Source organism: Epinephelus fuscoguttatus, linkage group LG5 (genome assembly GCF_011397635.1).
Source record: "Epinephelus fuscoguttatus linkage group LG5, E.fuscoguttatus.final_Chr_v1".
Taxonomy (NCBI): Eukaryota; Metazoa; Chordata; class Actinopteri; order Perciformes; family Serranidae; genus Epinephelus; species Epinephelus fuscoguttatus.
This window is the reverse complement of record NC_064756.1, coordinates 10,792,265-10,812,367: the sequence shown is the minus strand read 5'-3', so window position 1 is coordinate 10,812,367 and position 20,103 is coordinate 10,792,265. Positions and strand designations below refer to the sequence as shown.

At 40.8% G+C, this 20,103-nt stretch overlaps 1 protein-coding gene across 2 annotated transcripts; it reads right to left on the bottom strand.

Annotated features, from left to right (window-relative positions):
- Positions 1–557: 557 nt before the first annotated feature.
- On the bottom strand, positions 558–11,100 carry tsku (tsukushi small leucine rich proteoglycan homolog (Xenopus laevis)). Of its 2 annotated transcripts, none has more exons than XM_049576317.1 (3): positions 10,844–11,100; positions 3,817–4,128; positions 558–3,159 (listed from the first exon to the last, which is right to left on the bottom strand). In XM_049576317.1, exons 1-3 carry the CDS (start codon positions 10,856–10,858, stop codon positions 2,419–2,421), a joined length of 1,068 nt encoding a protein of 355 aa, XP_049432274.1. In that variant the 5' UTR covers positions 10,859–11,100; the 3' UTR covers positions 558–2,418. The 2 variants fall into 2 exon arrangements, with proteins under 2 accessions (XP_049432274.1, XP_049432275.1); XM_049576318.1 differs by lacking the exon at positions 10,844–11,100 and adding an exon at positions 4,986–10,801.
- Positions 11,101–20,103: the final 9,003 nt, after the last annotated feature.

The following is a 20,103-nucleotide window of genomic DNA, read 5'->3' as shown; positions in this document are numbered from 1 at the left end:
TCATTGCCTGACACACACAGGAGAACTGTAAGCTGCCATGACTGAAACCCGGCTCTCTCTCCCTCTTTCTCCTTTTCTCTACTCGTCTCCTTCCCAGTCACCTCCTTGGCAGGTTACCAGCCCAGTGTAGCATGGTATCCTGCCAAACCCTGGCGTGTCTGCCCACTTCAGTGTCTTTTCAGGACCATTCAAGATCAAGAGTGTGTGTATGTTTCTGTGTATCCAGACACTTTCAAGTAAATAAAAAAAAGTTTTATACACAACATGTTGCTGAGTTGTAAAAAGTGAAGAAAGTGCTGTGAGGGCAAACCACCGAGATCTAAGCTTTCCTCTTGTCCTGCAGAGGGACACACCCTGCTATGAGTCAGTCCCATGCATGGATACAAATCACATAGTGCTTTGAAAAACAGGATCTCTAGCGAAATTATAAATACAGTGTCGACACTGACACAATCTTTCCTTGCATGTGGCTTTGTTTTTAACGATTCTTTGTGCTCCTACGCTGACACACCTAACAAGTGTTGACGTTTTCACACAGAACAAACAGCAGTCATTCAAAGAGTTAGAAGAGTCAATTTATTACACATGATTCATATATATAAAGTTATATACAATATAGTTACATACGTACAAATATAAACCTCTACACCAAGACATCTGAATTTCAATTAACCAACTGAAAAGGTGGATTTCCTTGAAAATCTCAAAATCATAACAATAAAGGCCCCGAACCTTCACAGATCGCTGACATTCATAAACTCTAATATGCAGTCTTGAGGCTTATCATCCTCTTAGGTCCACAGAAATACCACAGAGATGGGAAGGTGACATTAAAGATTACAGCACAGTGCAGCTCGCATTTAAACATCAACAGAAAGCGACATTACTTCATTACCAATTATGTGCGAGTTGTCATACTTCACTGGTCAATTCTGCTTCAAATAAGCGTTTTGGTTGGCTGGAGAATGATTTGACTGCAGTCACAGCTTGTTTAGTCCTGTTGTGTAATGTCAAACAGACAAAACAAAGATCACCATGTCAGAGGCTGCTGACCTACTTTGCAAAGGCTGTGCACCAAACTTACTGTCATTATGACGGTAAATCATCCAAACATAATGGACAAAATGTCAGATTTGGGCTGGTGGACATAGAAAAAAATTCAAGTAATCAAATGGTCATTTGTGGGTGTAACAAGAAAAGATCTTCAACCCTCGAGAGTTACAAACATAACTGTAAGCTTCCCAAAACCACGCTTAATAAAATAATTCTGGTTCTTGGATGTACAGTTCGATATTTTTGGGAAATACGCACATTCACTTTCTTGTCAGGAGTTAGAAAAGAAGATTGATTCCACTGTCATGTCTGTATAGGTAAATATACAGTTACAGCCAGCAGCTGGTTAGCTTAGCTTAGCATTAAGACAAGAAACAGCCAGCAATGCTCTGTCTGAAGGTAAAATCTACCTATCTGACATGTCAAATCTCATTTCTTTTTATCTGTAGAAAACACAATGTGCTGATTAGTGAGCTTCTGAGAACTTTCTGACAGAGCCAGGCCAGCTGTTTCCCCGTTTCCAGTCTCTGTGCTAAGCGAAGCTAACCATCTGCCAGCTGTAGCTTCATATTGAACAAGTCGACATGAGTGGTTTCAATCTCCTCATCTAACTCTGGGCTAGAAGCTAAATCGTCCCTTTAATCATTCCAACAAAGCATCACATTCAAAGTCAAATAAAATTCTTAGTGGTCAACAGTAAAATATTCTTCAGTGTGGGTTTTATGGGCAATGCATAGAAGGTTTTGTATTCCACTGGATGACATTTAGGCCATGTGTGAGTGCATTATCTAAAAAATACCACGACTGGAATAAGTGCAAATAACTCTTAAAATGGTCCCACTTGAAATGAAGTACATAACGTACAAACATTACTGAAATTTTTGGATTCATGAAAGGTTCTCTACCAGTTTAGGCTACATGTTAAGATGTGAAATAAACGGATCTGTGCTATAAAGACTGCTGTACATTTTGTCTTTTTTTGTATATTTTGTTTTTAGGTACTGCATTTATGATACTTCAGTCAAGAGTCCATGAGGGTTACTTTAAACCTTTAAGACGTATTCCAAAGGTTCACCTTGGAATGCAGGTAACTGAGTGAAAGTTACATAAAAAAGTGTTTTGCATATGAAAGCAGATAAGGCACAGCTCTGGCATCTGGATTGTAAGGGCCGGGGTATTCCCTGTCAGAACTCGGTTGTATGATGTGTTCTCCTACCATGGTGGGAATCAAGTGTTTATGGTTATATCCGACATTTGAAAGGTGTGGGGAGGAAGGGGTTTCCGAAGCTACTGGCACATCCAGCAAGCACTTATGATGGAGGATACTGGCCCCTTTAGGAGTGGTCCATTTCCACAGGCACTGTTTCACAACACAATGCCCTCCACATTACAGTTCAGCACCTCATTGTGTTGGACCTGCCCCAGCTGCCGGTGAAACTGCCCCTGTTTCTGGGTCCTCCAACAGTGGATGCTTCGTCCCAGTGTAATACTCTTAATACTGGGCAGGTGGGTCAGCATGTTATTTGGCAAAGACGCCACACCAGAGCCGGACAAATTCAGCTCTTGCAGGGAGTCTAGTCCGCTGAAAACCGCAGGGCTTAAGGTCTTGAGCTTGGGGTTGTTTGAGAGATCCAAAACCTGCAGGCTCTGGAGGCCCTTGAAGCTGTTCGGTTCGATCTCCTGAAGCTCAGGGAGCCCACTGATTGATAAATAAACCAGATCTTTCAGTTGAGCAAAAGCTCCCTCCTTGATCTGTGCGATGGGGTTACCATCCAAATTGAGATACCTCAGCGGAAGTCCCGCAAGCCTCGGTACGCTCGTCAGCAGGTTCGCTGACAGATTTAAGCTTTGAATGTGTAACACTCTTCCACGCAAAGTCGTGGAGACTGACACGAGCTTGTTATGAGATAGATCAACGCTGACAGGTTCACCATTGACTTTAGTAGTGAACACGTCCAAGTCGAACTCTCTGAAGCTGTTGTAGCTGAGGTCAACTTCAGCCAGTGGGAGGCCGGAGAAGCAGGTTGGGGAGAGGCTCTCCAGGTTGTTATGGCTCAGATCCAAAGTCTCCAGGTAGCGCAGCTTGGACAAAGCACTGGGTGTTACCTGAAAATGTGAAGGCAAGGAAGGGATAAAAAGACAAGGAAAACATTTTAAGAGTGGCAAGGGGTGATAATACACTGAAATAAAACTATACAATGACTTTTGACATGTATGTATTGATATATGTCAGAACTTGATTCTTTTGGTCTATAAATCTGTAACTTTTCTGTCCTTAGAAAACTTGTAATATTTGTAATGACTGAGGAATATACACAAATGTATCCAGTCAAACTTTGGGGTGACCAGCAAACCTTTTATGTCATTAAAAAATGCTCTCAACTGTTAGCTCATAGTACCTAGCACGATGTCATAGCTGGATGTGTTTGAATATCAGTAAACAAAAACTTCTACATTTACAAAAAAAGCTTAATTATGATCTCATTTATTAATCTTTCATGATAAAATCATTGAAATGTTTGGGACAACTTTATTCATTGGATTAAAATGTGCTATATCAGGATAGGTATCGTTATTGGGATATGAAATGACCTATATCGGGACATGAGATTTTGGTCATATCACCCAGCCCTACCTGTGAGTGTACTAAATTAGGGACTGACACATTTAATTGATTATAGAGTGTGCAAATTATTCATTAAAAGGTTACATCGCCTTGTTTGAGACCAACAGATTGATGCTTGAGTTCCTCCATCCACTGACCTTTGTTATAAGGTTACTGCTTAGGTCCAAGCTAATGAGGGTGGTGTAGCCTGGACCGGCTAACATGGTGTCACTGAGCGGGCCCATGGCGTTGGAGGACAGGTCTAGGTGGGCAGTGTCCAGTGGGATGGGGATGGGCATGGTGGTGCCGGGTCCCAATCCTCGGCAGTCCACCCTGGTCAGACTGAAGCTGTCGAACAGGCCAAAGCTTTCCACCTCACAGCGGCAGCCAGGGTGGCAGTTCTTGACCGAACTGGACTGGGCGGAGGCCAGCAGCAACAGGCCGATCCACAGGAGGAGTGCCATTATGCTCTGGAGAGAGAATTATTTACATTTGAAACCTTTTCACATGACACTCCCATGGAGGTTAGAAAAGTTGTCTCTCATGAAAGCCACCATTTATCATGTTTAAATCACATTTCAAGCTACAATCACTGTGTGAGAAAGATGCATTACCTCAGTCACCAGAGCGGATCAGTTCAACTGGTCCAAACTCCTTCACAGAGCACCTTGTTTGTGGTTTTAGAAATTACAAGCACTGTTCCTTCTCAAATGCCATCTTCAAGGTATTTGTTAAGCTTTCTGAAAAAACTTAAAGCTTTTATTTGTGCAACTTGAGCAGCCCTAATTTCCCTCCCTCTTGGCTTCCCAACGGGTGTGACCTGATTTCTTTGATCAAAGAGTTCATTTGCACTTTCTTAGTTTACTCACAAGAAAGAGTGTGCATGGCTGTAAAAAATGAAAACTTGAGCGTATTGTAAATCAGGGCCCTTAATATATCTCTGCTCCTTCTTAAAAATTAGGAAAACCAAGATGAGCCCACTGCCTGAGCATATCCTCTGAGCCCAATGAATGAAGACGGAAAAAAATCAGACACAACTTCTCATTCTGATTTTAATCATACTGGTATTTGGTCTAAAACTTACAACACTGCATCTGGAATAATAGCAGAATGGAAAGCTTCAAAATGAAAAAATTAATTAATTAAACAACAGAGGGAAACAAACCCTGCCCTCTCAAAATATATGGATCAATAAGTTAAAGCATAGGATTCATTAAAAATGAATAAAGAACTAAGTAAATTCTGTACATACAAATAAAGATTAAGTGAAAAAGTGGCTGTAAAATCTATAACAGTGATTAGTTTTATTTTAAAACAGCTACTGTACCTTTGCCGTAGTTGTTGCTGCTGTTCCTCTATGTGTAAATAAGAGCAGAATGGTGCTCACCCAGTTTAACTTATGCAATGTGTACACACGCGCACGCACACACGCACACACACAAGCACTTAAATGAGTATGAAAATTGGACAGAGGTTAAGAGTTGTGTAACAGGTAGAAAAGAACAGTCATGGTCAAGTCAGCCCAGGCATGACACAGCAGAGCATGTGTCAAAGATCCACCTCAGATGTTAACAGTTTGTTCCTGAATGACAATAAACAGGACACTACTGTCATCACTTTTGTTGATCTTTCACCTAAACTGCTCAAAATTTAGAATTTACAAGTTCAAAAGCATTTTTTATGGGGAATCCAGCTTCTCGAAGAAATGCAAGTTGGTGTGTTCTTGCAAGAAAAAGTAAAATATTAATTCTCTCTGATCCTCGACCTGACATTTGTTTTAAATTCTGACTCTTTTTGGGGTATGCAGTGAGAATGTACTCAGGGACTTGCTGTTATCAGGCGTATCTCTCAGAGGTTACAGTTATTCATCTTGGCTTATGTAAGAGGATGAGGTTACAGAGCTGCATAGTATTTGGTCTACATATGCAGGCTGATTAGCGTGGCTCAAAGTCTACTCAGACAGAGCTGATCACCTCTGTGCCGCGTTTCTTTAGATTTAACCCCTGAAGTACCTGACTATTACTGGCTGCTTGTAATGCTGCTGATAGTGAACAAGTTTATAAAGAAATCAACTAATGGTTTTTTTTATATTTTAAAATGTATTACTAGAATTTTCTTCTACCTACATAAAGGGTGTACATGTAATATTACTAACATAAAAGTTTTAATAAACTTTGTTCACCCTGTTATGTTACATGACAAGTTAGTGTCTGATGTTTTCATGGTTGTGTGTAGGTGTGTGTGTACTCAGCGAATGCCTGAGTCCCTCCAGCTGTGGGTTTTGACCTAACAGGAACGGGCGAGGTTTATGACTGTCAAATTGAGCTGAGTACACAAATCTTTCACTTGCTGAACAAAATTTAACAAGATTTTTTCTGGTTGAGCTCTTCCGAAGCTAAATAGTCCACCCACGGAATGAACCACCCGTAAAGGACACAGGGGGGAAACCTGATGAATGAATGCTCTGTATTTTAAAGATATTGTGGCATGGTGTGTCATGCATAGTGTTCTGCAAATTAACTTTGCACTTGCAGATTCTAAAGCAACTGCTTAAAGGTCCAGTGTGTGGGCTCTAGGGGGATATATTTGCATAAATGTAATGTAATAAGTGTGTTTTCTTTAGTGTACAGTCACCTGAAAAAAGGAATCAGCATGTTTTTGGTACCTTAGAATGAGCCATTTATATCTATATTGGAAGCGGGTCCTCATTTATGGAGACAACTATGTTTTCCCAGAACGGACAAACCAAGCACTTCAGTGTTTTTACCGGATTTAATTACCTGGGGTCTCATTTATAAAATAACGCTTAGGATCCGTACTAAAAATATACATGGGGACAAAAGCCAAAAGTGGCACGCACTGAAAAATATTCAACCATTTCTACAATCAGGCTTCCACCTCACCATCTGCATCACCTATTTCCCATCTCCAAAATTCCTCTGTCAGGCCTCGTTTTGTGCATACGCAATGTTTGAGACCCCTGTCCCATTTGTTTTGGAGAGAAAGAAACCTTTGTGGAAAATGTGGCTCCCAGTTAAAACCTTCTGAGCAATGAACACTGATGTAATCCTAACCAGGAGTTCACACTTGGAACACTGGAGAATTTTCAGCTTGCCATATGCAATCCTCATTGCTACTAAATCCTACACACTGACCCAATAACTCTTATTCTATGTGTATTTACCACATCATTAGCTGTCATTTCAAAAAAGATAATAGGGTCGTTCTCCGCCCTCTCTGCAATTACAAGTTTTGTTTCACCTCAAGCAAACTACAGGCCTCAAAGAGGTCAGCCTTGTCGGGAAACCACAGAGAAGCCATATGCCGACTAAACATGGGAAACTGCCAGTAAAACCAAGTGGTTATACGCCTTTTACGTCTACCACACTGGTCTTCAGCAGCTCGTCACCTCCGTGTGGTTTTGCAGCCACATTCGTCCGTCCCTCCTTCCTTTCCTGCATCCTTTGCTCCATCTGTTGCTTCGACAAGGACTGTGAACTTTCTGCACCAGGTGTTGCTCTTGACCTCTCACCAATAAATCTCAGCTAACGGCAAACTGCTGCTGGCGCTGCCTTCAAATCAGATACATTCTAACTATGGCAATTACCCAAAAGGCAACGGCAGTTAGAGCTGTGGACCCCCTGAGTGGACAATTGGCAAAGGCCTGTGAAATCACGCCCCAACACCTTCTCACTTTCTGAGGCCTTTTCACTCCTTTTGCATCCTGGGATCCTGCCGCCCTCTGAGGATCACCAGCCATTAGTTGCTCATTTATTTATTTACCATCCTGCAGCCGGTGTACTGCTGTTCACGGCACGGTTTTCTTAACTAAACTAAAACTTATCAGCACGCAAGTACGTGCAGACTTTTGCCGAGCTCTCCTACTGTGATAATCCAATTACCATAGTGTGTTATCAGTGTAAACACAATCATTTCATTCATCAAAAGCCAATATAAAAGCACCACTTTATTGCCCACAAGCAATACACTTATCTTAAGTCTTTACAAGATATCTTTTTGCGGCTGGCTTGTCTTTATCTAAATTCATGCAGGAAAGTAAAAAAAAAAACTCCTGCACATTTAAAGCAGAAGACAGAGTGAACGCACCAAACATAATACCCACTTACTTCTCCGATTTAACACATTTATTTACATCTATGTCAAACATCATTTAGCCATCAATTTGTTCAATATCCTCCAGCGCTGTGATGTATTCTTCGTGTCACTGAGACTGCTGTGTCCTAATTTAATCTTCAAGTTGAAGGCTGAAAACTGTGTAATTAGAAGATGGATGCCACGCTAATCCTTTTAAGCCAAATTAATGCACGACACTGAGGAGGAGGCAGTGATTTAAATTAAATTGATGGTACTTAAGTGTTTTAAAACAATTAGGCAGCACTGGGACGCCTAAAGTAACGGTGAATAAATCAAATCACAAACAGGGAGGCTGATCAAATTCATCAAAGTATATTTTAGCAAAGCTAGAGGAGACGGTATCACAGAACATGGTGATGAGAGATTCACTGAAGGTGTAGCTGACTGAATATCACCTAAGAAATAAATTAAACCCTTCTGTGTATGTTTTCCAGCACTGTATTTTAGCACAGTTTTAAGGTACTTGTACATTACGTGTGAGTATTTCCATTTTGTGCTATTTTAAACTCATCTTCCATCCAATAATAGAGGGAAATATTGTTCTGTTTAATTCAGTGCATTTATCTGACAGCTTTATTTACAAAGTTTGTTAGTTTTTTGGATACCCAAGATTAGTGTCATCAATTCAGTATCTGACCAAATGTCTCCCCTTCTGTTCCTGAAATATGATGTTGAGTAATGTGTTTTATAAATGCAGAATATTACGATGTCACGATGAAGTTGACCTTGTCATAATTAGAGTGTGAATTCTTACAGTATTGCCAAAACATGCTTCGGTAGGGCACAGTGACCTTTCACCACCGCATTCTAATCAGTGAACATTTGTGCTACATTTCCCTCAAGGCATTCTTGAGAAATCGTGTTCATGAGATTGAGGCAGACAAGGTCACAATTACCCTGACCGTTGACCTATGGCCACTTAAGATCTAATCAGTTTATTGTTAAGTCAGGGGGGCCTTCTCTCAAGGCATTCTTGAGATATCGCTTTCACAACAATGGGATGGACAACCTGAAAACATAAAGCCTCTAGCTACAGCTATGGCAAGTGAAGAGGCATAGAAACAGTATACAGAGTTACACAACAATCTATCAGTCATAATAATCCAATAATGCAATAAGATATCACAGACAGGGCCATTCTGCTTCATAAAGACCACTTTGACTTTGTAAACTTAAAGGTCTACTGTGTAAGATTAAGTGACATCTAGGGGTGAGACTGCAGGTGTGCCAAGCATGTAGGAAGAATAAGGTGGCCGACACAAAAATACCAATGGCCCTAAACAGAGCCAGTGTTTGGTTCACCTGTTCTGGGCCACTGTACAACAACATGGCAGACTGTGTGTGAGCAGGCCCCCAGGAAGTGAAATTACAACATATGGATCCATCATGTGATGCACTGCGGCCAATTAAGACTTTTTCCCACTGAGTTACACGGAGAAAGAAATGTCCTTAAATTAGTGGGACATTTTTTTGAGCACCATAACCCTGTGAAATGCCTCCCAATAACCTTTGGAAAGTCTAGAAAAGCCACACAATTAAATTATATTATCTCCTATCAAGTTAACAGACGGTTAATTCAGAAGTAGCCAGCACAGCCTGTGGACGTTGCTAGCGTGCTTGATCTATGTGCCGCACAGTGCAGAAGCAGTGCCCGATCTTTCACATCACTTTATACGCAGCAGCTGAACCATTTTGGTGTCATGTGCAACTTTCAAAGGAATGAATGGGACTCCACCGCCAATGCTGTATCCAAATCTCTTTATACATCCATGGATGGGACGTGGCTTGCTCCGAATATAGCTCATTCTAGGGTCATAGATGTAACCGGCGGACTCAAGTGTTGTTCACGTTGTGCTGACATGAAGAGGCCCAGACAACAGATATCTTTTGAGGGGATCTCTGTTTATTCCTAACAACAGAGAGCAAGAGGTAAAAACAAAATCCTCCGTCAATCGTGACCATATAACTCGAGCCCCTACACAAATTAAGTGACACAGGAATGTATTATTATACAATAAGTTTAAGCTGAAAAATGAAGTTATAAACTTAGCTTAAATTACTACCAGAGCAATGTCACTTGGGCTACCTCTTGCATGGACTACAACAGCAAAAGGGGAGAGGCAAGCTGGGAGACACCCTTTTATACGTGGGTTTTTAATTGATCCTATTACATAGAAACACAACGATTCTTATTTTAGGTTATTATAAACTAATGAAAGCGCATAAATGCCCCTAAATCCTACACACTGGACCTTTAAGTGCATTTTGCGGTCCATACTTAGTTATAATTTGATAAATAATATTTTTATTTCAAAGTACTTCTTCCACCAGTTTCTATCAAACACCAATCCTATCACCTCTTTTTCTTTCTACGCCAGATGTGTTTCCATGAGCTCTCCACGTCCTGGATGATGAAAGTCTGACCAGCTGTGTCAAACGTGTCACTGCCCTCTCTGCGTTACCACAGTGAGCCAGTGCCATGCCCTGGGAAGTTACCACAGGAGGCGGGTGACACTCACTGCATGGCACCTCCGCAGATCAAATTTCTTGCAGCCGTACGTGGCAGACCACGGAGAGAGCAGAGGACTCTGCTGCATGATTTTCGGATAAAACACCCCAAACAAGTATCACACGGATCACCGTTCATTACACCTTCACTTCCAACCCCGCCCCTTCCAGCTGTCAATCACGTCTCCACATGTCACCTCTGCGCGCATCGGTCTCCAGAGTTTGCACACTCCATAAAGTTTCTTTCTCCGTCTGAATAATTTGCGGTAACGACACACGAGAGCCTGGTCAGTTCAGACGGGACACCAGGGGCGGTTTCTTCAACACAGAGGCAAACGTGAAACCTGATCTGACCACAGCGGTCCGCTGCTCCGCTGCGTTTCTGTGCCCAAAACTAACGCAAAAAAACCCCCCAAAAACTGCTGACTTCACAGACACTTTCTGATAAACAGGAAACAAGTACGGAAATAGAAAATCGCTCCTACTTATATTACTTTTCTTCTCGCTTGTGTTCTAACTTACTTTGGTGCCTTTCATCCACACTGTCCGCTTTTCGGCCGTCTTTCACTTCACCGCTCCCATTTTCCAGACCCCCGCTGCGTGCCCGCGTCCCCGTGGTTAGTGTGCCTGCTGGTCCACATGAGCTCTGCGGATCCCTCTGCGTGTCTGCTCCGCCACAATAAACTGTCAGGAGCTGGAAACACTGGGGCACACTCGTCTGTTCCCATCCCATAAAGTCCTGACTGGCCTCGGCTCGTTTTACCACCGTCAAGTTTACGAGAGTCCAACATAGGAGGACTTCCTGTCGGTACCTTCCAAAACAAAATGCATCACTTGTGTCCAGATCTGTTAACCATTTCACTCTTTGTTTTGACTAATATTTGCACGAAATGTAGCCCATCGATAGAAGTTCTGATCTCATTTTATGTCAGGTTATATTAGGCTACTAGGTTTTTGTGTTACATTGGCTACTGTTGCCACTGTGCTTTCATATTGGACAGGTCAAGGAAACTAAGGGACTGCTTTTTACTTATCAGAGGAACAGAGGGGTTTCATTTTTTATTTATTTATTCATTTGATTTGATTTAATTTGATTTAATTTAATTTAATTTAATTTAATTTAATTTATTATTTTAACCTTCCCTAAAGCTACAAATATTTTTCCTTGAGCCTTCATGAGTGACCGGCAGAAAATGCATGACCCTCCCTTTACGATAAATTAGTTATTAGATTTTTAAAACTCACTCTTGGATGTTTAAACTTAAAAGTCAAAAGTTGGAGATGAAATCCTGGAGAAAAAAAGCCTTATTATATTATATTAAGTGCAAATGTTTTGTTTTTTTTTTTTTGGATAAATTTTAAATGAGACATAGAATAAAGTGATTTTAATTTCTGATTTCCCCCCCCTTTTTTCCCGACAGACGTTTTCCTCACACATGATGTGTCCAAGGACTGTTGGAAATTTGAAAATCAAATGACAATTTCTGTTTGGTTTCTAGTTATGATAAAATGGTGTTATTTTGGTGATATTTAAAGAAAACATGCCATGTATTCTTTACTAATCAGCAGTTAAATAAATACAAACCACAACCATTTTAACACACCTCCCCCTTTTTGCACTGCCCCTCCCCCTAATAAGTAATGAACAGTCCCTAAACAATAATTAAAAAATAAAAATAAAAACACAACAACAACAACAAGTTATGACTTTTGCTTCTTTTTTGTTTTCTTTATTCAGGTCAAGATGTGAAATTAATTACTAAACTACAACTTGACTATGCACTGAAACTGTCTTAACAAATAGTCTCACAAAGACATATATCTGAGACTACATATCCTAACTGGCTCCTTTGACCAATGTTATGCTAAATACTCGGCCCATGTACTAAACCAAGCGTAAAGGACGGGGGAAAACCTGATGAATGAATTCTCTGTATTTTTAAGATAGACTACTGAAGCATGATGTGTCATGCATAATGCTTTGAACATTAATTTTGCACTCACAGTTTCTAACTGCTTAAAGGTCAGCTTTGTAGGGTCTAGTTGCATCTAGCTGTGAGTCTGCAGAGCTGAAACTTCTTCTGTGTGCCAACCGTGTGGGAAAACTGTAGTGGCTGACACAAGAATGCAAAAGGCCCCATCTAGAGCCAGTGTTTGGTATGTCCCTTTTGGGCTACTGTAAAGTAACATGGTGGACTTTGTGGAAGAGGACTTGCTCCATGGATAAAAACGACTCAGGTGATTGTAATCTGATGAAAGTAGAGTTGTGAATATTATATTCCGTTTCACACTGGCCCTTTAACACATTTAGATTTAAAACATCATTAGCTGTCATTTAAAATAATAATGAGTTCCTTCTCCGCCTTCTCTGAGATCATCCACACAGAAACCATATGCGGAATAAACACTGGAAAATACCAGTAAAGCCAAGTGGTTAAACGCTTTTATTTTTGAAGGTCCACACGTGTAACTTCCGGTCTCTGTCGACTGTCCTGTGTAGTTTTGACGCTGCTTGTCGGTGCGCACTCTAGTGGAGACGCGGCAAACAAATCCACATGAAAAGGAAAGCTGAAATACAGCGTTGCGCAACAAGGCGGCGGTTTGTTTCATTTGGCCTCAAGAGCGTATTCTGATGAAACTGATTGAAAAGATAATGTGAACGGAAACCCAGACTTTTCCTGTTGCTGCCCACGCTGCATATCAGGCCTGCTTCTTTAGAATAATGAACCTGCAGTGTGTTGTGAAAGTTTTGCAAAGACAGATCCTGCAGCTTCATGTGAAGTTAATTTGATAATGTGCTTCATGTAGTTTCACTGAGGTCGACACAGAGTATGAATCCGTGGAGACACGAGGCTGCATCCTGTTACTTGAGATATTGTAACAAGCCAAAAACACAGGTCAAGTGTGATGAATTATGGCGAACATCTGTTGCTGCTCACACAATCGCTGAGGGGCCTCCGCTCTTCATCTGCACGCTGCATTGTTTTCCTTATGAGAGCATGACAGCATCACAGTACACACCCAGTGCTGTTCTACATACAGACTCACTCACACGTGCACTCTCAAGGGTACATGCAAATGGTTTGGTTGGAAAACAAAAGAGCACACATGTCTGATAGCCTTGTAAGCTGTGATGGAAAGGGGAACCTATTTTGACATTTGGTTTGGTGTTGCACATGTAGCTACTTGTATATCCACCCCAATCACCAAACACACACACACACACACACACACACACACACACACACACACACTTGTATGTTGTGTCTGGGATTCTTCAAGGTTGTAAAGATAAGATAGGGGCAGACAGACTGCAGAGCACATCAGTCTTGAAAAGGAACAAAAGAACCTCTGAAAGACAAGCCTGATATATGATTATAAATATCATATGGCAAAAATGACTGAAAGGGACGTGTTATTTAGCACATTAAGACACATTACCCAACATTAAATTCATCCAGAACTTCACTTGTTTTGTTCAACTGTTTTGTTCTTTACAGCTTTCATTATCACTTAAGCCACAGACAGTCGCTGCATACTGAAGACATCATGTGTCGACCAAAGCTAAAGGGGAAGTTAGTGTCAATGATGCACCAAAAGCCAACTAAAGTGTACAGCATGACCTTGTTCTTTACACTGAGAAGTGTGAAAAATAGAAACAAAGGAGTGTTAATAGCGGGAGTACACTTTTGCAGCAAGTTCATTTTTAAAATTTCGAACATAATGGAGGTTTCTTGCACCAAAAAAGTTACAAAAATGTGCATCCTGGCTCTTCATAACAGATTTGTGCCCCCTTGTTAAGGAAGAATGTCATGGACAATATCCCTACAGTCTGTGGAAAGCAGAAATTATTACATCTTTTAGCATCCATAGATGCAAACCTTAAGATCACTAGTTCCCAACCTGGGGGTCCTGACCCCCACCAGAGGTCAGCAAAGCTTCATAGAGGGTTGCAAGGCCCTCTTGATTTTAAGGAGTGTAAGAAAGCGTTTGAAAAATATATACAGTAGGTGTATATCTCAGCAGTATATTTGTTCATGTGAAGAAAACGAAATGAAATTTAGTTTAGATTATTATTCAAGATATAAAAAACACAGGACAGGACACAGTGAAGACCTGAAGACTCAAAAAAAAAACAAAAAACAGCATGCACATCCAAGTATGATAAATACTGAGTGCTGGACAGAGGAACAAATACAAAAATACAAAAACAGGTCCACACACCAGAAACTGCTCCTTTTGGAAATTTTAATCGTATTACCACATGTCTGATGAGATACAGTGAAGACCTGAACACAAGCTACGTTCGAAGAGCCTTCACTCTCTGCTAAACAGCCTTGTCCTGCATTAGATAAAAAGAGAGCAAAGAGCTAATAAAATACACTCAAGTTGTCAAAAAAAAAGCCTTAAGTGTGTATGATTGTTGAAAAATAAATAGATAAGAATACGGACAGAAAAGTCATATAAAACCTTCCAAAAAATACAAGATAGGCTCATTTTTGACGTTATATTCACAGGAAATATTCAGCTCAATTTCATCCACTTAGTTAGGGCTCATCAGTTTACTCAATGATTAAAAACAGGGGTCTTTTACTGAAAAGTTTGTGAACCACTGATGTAGATACATAGGTATACACTCCCTTAATCCCATGGCATACAGTAAGTCTTTTTTTATCCACTAGATGGCGCCAGAGCTAAAGACGTCACCTCATAAATTCACTGCGCAGTGAAGGCTCAAGAAGCAATTCCGAGAAACCAACTCAGTTTTAAGACATGAGGGCTTTCATTGAAAGCAACAGGAAATAAAAAATGTTGGCAGGCACAAGCATCACGACAGCCACTATTAATTTATGACCTGCACAGCTGTGACCAGCAAGTGTGGTATTGTATTTTGGATTGTTCTTCAAAAACGTGTAAATTATGTTCAAGAAAGGCCTGAAATTCTCACTGATCCTGCACAAACAAGACATATTGGCTTTCACTCTCTAATAAGGAATAACAGTTACTTAACTTATTGAACAGAATCAATTTTGTCTTATTTAGTGACTTTAAAGTGCACATAGCCTATTCCTCATAATTACTGGTTAAACCTTCTCAGTCTTCTTTGGTGCATAAGCAACATTCAAGGACGGCCTATTAAGGGGGACTTCAATTTAATATTAATATGCAAAGTGTGAGTGACTTTAAATGTTAATATAAAGCCTCTTTGTTCCCTGGTGTCTCAATTTAGCTTCCACTGGTGTTTCTTTCCAGCCATCTTCTCATTTATCCTACTTTATCAGTCCAAGGACATGTTCAGTCATCTTTCTCATTTTTGCCCACACTGCACTTCCCATTTTCCTCTGTGTTCCACGCTGTATAATGAGAGAGATGTGTCTCAGCTACTTGGAGTCTGATGCATTTTAGGTGGCTTTATTTACTCCACTACTCAACTTTATAGATACATCTTTACATGTGTTTTATTCCACTGTGTTTTACACTTTACAAAGCACAGAGCTGGTCTCAGGAGCAGCATCAGATGTGTGTTGTGTTCACTGCTCACTGGGCGGACGTAGCGCTGAGTCGTCGTTTCTGTCCTCTATTCCTGGATGCAGGACAGTGGTGTCAAGGTGTTACGTTTAAGAGGCTCATCAGCTTATGTGGGATATGGGTCAATACAGGTGGAGTCACTTTTCAGCTCCATGCGCACAATATCATAATATAATGTAATATTCCTGCAACATAATGTTTTTATGAGTGAAGGGAATATTTTTGACATGTCATGACCTCCAAACACACACACACACACACACACACACACACACACACACCAGAAACAACAGGCACCTGTAGCCTGATGTTGGTTGGAGTATTCATCTTGGTTACCTGAACATTTTTGTTACTTGCTCCCTGAATTCAAACATAATTGGTCTTTGTTGTGTTTTCTTCCCCCTGGTTTTAACAGCCAGTAAGCATGTAAATTATTTAGGCTAAAATGTCTTATCATTTCTGCAGGGCCCTAAAGTAATAAGCAAATCTAAAGCCCCTTTTCCATAGCACAAAAAAACGGGCTAACACCCATTAACATCTGGCTTTTTCATGTTACAGGAACGGTTACAGTCGGCATACACATCCAGTGAGATGCATGAACAGGCTGCAACTAAATACTGTTCGTCACCGGCCAAGCTGCGCTCAAACATCAATCCAAATGACACTGAGTTTGAAAAAGATGGACTGAATAGGTAAGAGTTATATACAAAGAAGTAACCACCATGAAGTTCTTACAGGCCTCCATGCTGCTTTCTACTGTTTGCTAACCTGTTTTCCAACCTGTCCGTGAGAGGCATACTCGTCTGCTGCACAGCCATGTACACAGCTCTGGACTACTGGTAAGGGGAAAGGAGCCTATTGCCTATTTTTGTTGTATTAAAAAAAAAACCATGTAAAAGCGCTAACTTTGGTGGAAAAGAAGTATAACATTGATGGAAGGCGTTGGTTCCCAACTGGTCCACCCACGGGATTCAGATTTCTCCTTAGTCATTAGTTCAAGGTCCACACAGTTCAATACATTCAGCGTCAGAGTTCAATACATACAGCCAGCGTTTGGCCGTGTCGTCAAGCTAGCTTGCTGTCTCTGTCAAGTAGCTGTCCATTATTCACTCACTCTACAGCAAGAAATGGCACTTCACAATGAAAACTATGTGCTGGAAATTCACTGTACTTTAAAATAAAGTGTGTTTTTAACAAACTTGACATGTTTGTGAGTCACTTGCCTTGCCCTTTTGGACCATGACCCACCAGTTGGGAAACACTGATATAAGTGACAGAGGCACCTAAACTCAATTTATCCTCAGGATGGTGTCTTATTTCTGACATATAAAAGCATAACGATGATGTGCTAAGTACTTCCTATTGTCATGTAAATTATTGCTTTACTACAATAAACACCTGATGTTGTTATTTGTTTTTGAGCTCCAGTTTAATCACTACCACTGTTATGGTTCTGTTAAGTCATTGCATCCATCCAGCCCATCCTGCCTTTAACACTGTCATCCTTGGTTGATGTTGTGGCAACCAGCTGTTCCTGGATTCATTTGCCAGGCAAGGTGGCCTCACCTGGCGCAGTCTTTTGAAAAAGAGCTGAAAAGACTGACGCAGGCAAAACACGCAGCAGAACTCAGGGGACCCACAGGGAGAGCCCTTCGTTAACTTTAATTACTGCCACTCCACCAGGGTTTACATTCATTTGAACTGTGGAACCTGCTGTACTGAGGGCATATTAGACCAATTAAACCATGGTTCAGGTGTCTTCGTGCAATATGGCTGAGGTGTCTCCATAGCAAGAAGAATGACCCCACTCTGCACACCAGGAAATGTTTACTTACTAAATATTCATGTGGAGGTCTGGGCTATGGGAACTGTTTGGTATTGTTATGATAATAACTGAATATATACTGAATAAAAATTTAAACAGACCACTTTTGTTTTTGCTCCCATTCATCACAGGTTTAAATTAAAAGATCTAAGACTTTTTTCATGCACTCAGTGGATTTATTTCTCTCAAATGTTGGTCACAAATCTGTGTTAGTGAGCACTTCTCCTTTTCCAAGATAATCCATCCACCTGACAGGTGTGGCATATCAAGATGCTAATGAAATAGCATGATTGCTTCACATGTGTGCCTTGGGATGGTCAGTAGATTTGATACATTTGGCAGTACATCCAACCTCATAAACACACAAGTCAGTCACAATGACAAACTGCTGTCAGGTCAAGACCCTGGTGAGGTCTGTTAGAATGCATGAGCTTCCCTGAGACGGTTTTGGAAGGCTTGTGCAGAAATCTTGCATCAGCTGGTCTCAGACAAACTTACAGATGAAGACACTGGATGTGGAGGTCCCGAACTGGTGTGGTTACATGTGGTGTGTGGCTGTGAGGACGGTTGGATGCACTGCCAAATTCAGGGAAACAATGTTGGAGACATATTACAGTAAAATGAACATTTAGTTCACAGGTAACAGCTCAGGTGAAGATTCCTGCAGTAAGCATGCCAATGACACGCTCCCTCAAAACTTGCAGCATCTGTGGCCTTGTGTTGTGTCATCAAACTGCACATTATAGACTGGCCTTTTATTGTGACCATCCCAAGGCACACCTGGGTAGTAATGATGCTGTGTGATCAGCATTTTGATATGCCACACCAGTCAGGTGGATGGATTATCTTGGAAAAGGAGAAGTGCTCACTGACATGGATTTAAACAAATTTGTGACCAAAATTTGAGTGAAATATCCTCCTGAGACCCAACCTTTTGTTTGGTATGCATTTTCAATTTTTTCTAGCTATTTGAGATTAGTAGGACCTGGTAAGTATAAAAAACTACAGATTGTCAGTGATAATAAATAAATGAAGTCTGAATATCCTCAAATCAGACAACAATAAAGCCCTAATGTCCTCAAAGTCAAACTGTCTGCAAATGATTACTTTCTAATCAACAGTGTCCTAGTTTGTTACTGTTGCTAAAATTGGTCAAATTTGTGTGGCATATCAGTCTAGAAATGTTATTAATCATAAATAAACAACTTTCAACCATAGAATTTGATCAGGTTTTATACCTTGTTGACTTTTGTGTGGGGATCAGCTGCAGACTCACTTGGCAGAGATGGCTGCCATCTTGTTTTTACATGGATTAGTGTGCTATTCTCTTACTACCACTACCTGGCAAAAAAAGGTTCTGTGAAGGGGGATGAGAGGTCTTGAGCAGAATGACATCTAAGGACCATTAAACCCAAAATGTAATGCCCGCATATGAGTGCATAAAAACTCTTAGCTCCTAAACTTAAACATGTGAAATGTGGGAGCAAAAATTAGAGTTGCATTTGCTATATAAAAAATCATGGATTTCATTGATAAAAAACAATTGTGACTTTACTTCCAGAGTATGTTAACTGATGGGGAGAGGCCTTGTTGCCTCTCCAGCCTGTATGACAACAAAGCTTTCAGAGTAGACTAAGGCCTGTTTTCAATCCTCTTATATTGCGCCTCACTGAAAATGGATTAGTGAGTAACACCTACGTTTTGGACCCGGGTCACTTTGGAGGGATTTGATTGAATGGATCTGTAGCTGACACTGACCTCCCATATTGATAATAAATCAAACAACTGAACAATTTCAAATATAATTTTGCGGGGAATGTTGCTCATTTTTGGACCAGATTTGCTTTTCATTTGGAATATGTAATTATTTTCTCTGAAGTGACATTATGAAAGAAAGGAACCCCGGGAGCCAGATGTAATTTTATTTGCCCTTCTTCAGATATTATGTCTCCCGTGAACAGAGGTGTTTGTGGAAACGCACGGGAGCCTTCAGAGGCGCTGACTGCGGGACGTAAGTAGCTCTCCAGGGTGCTGAAGTTGTCTCCAAACGCGACAGACGCAGCGCCCGAGCTCCCTGCCTGTCATCTTCAGCCCATAATCCAAACACAATGACTTGGCTGTGTCTTCTCCGAAGTGACACCGTGGATCCTCGGGGTGAATAGGTAAGATCTGGGGATGGTTAAGTGACGGTTTATGTGGATACAGAAAAGGACACCTGTAGATTGTCTCATCGGACCCTGAAGCTGTCCTGATGGCACCAAATAGATGGTAAGCGGTTTATTTGTTTGTTTAAATTCAGCCATTTATGGCCTCATAATAATCATTTATTTAAAAAGATTAAATCAACTGCTCTCTCGCAGGTGTCATTGGTGTAATTGATAATCCAATAGTGAAGAAAATTCACTATCTTGGACACCCTGGAAGGACA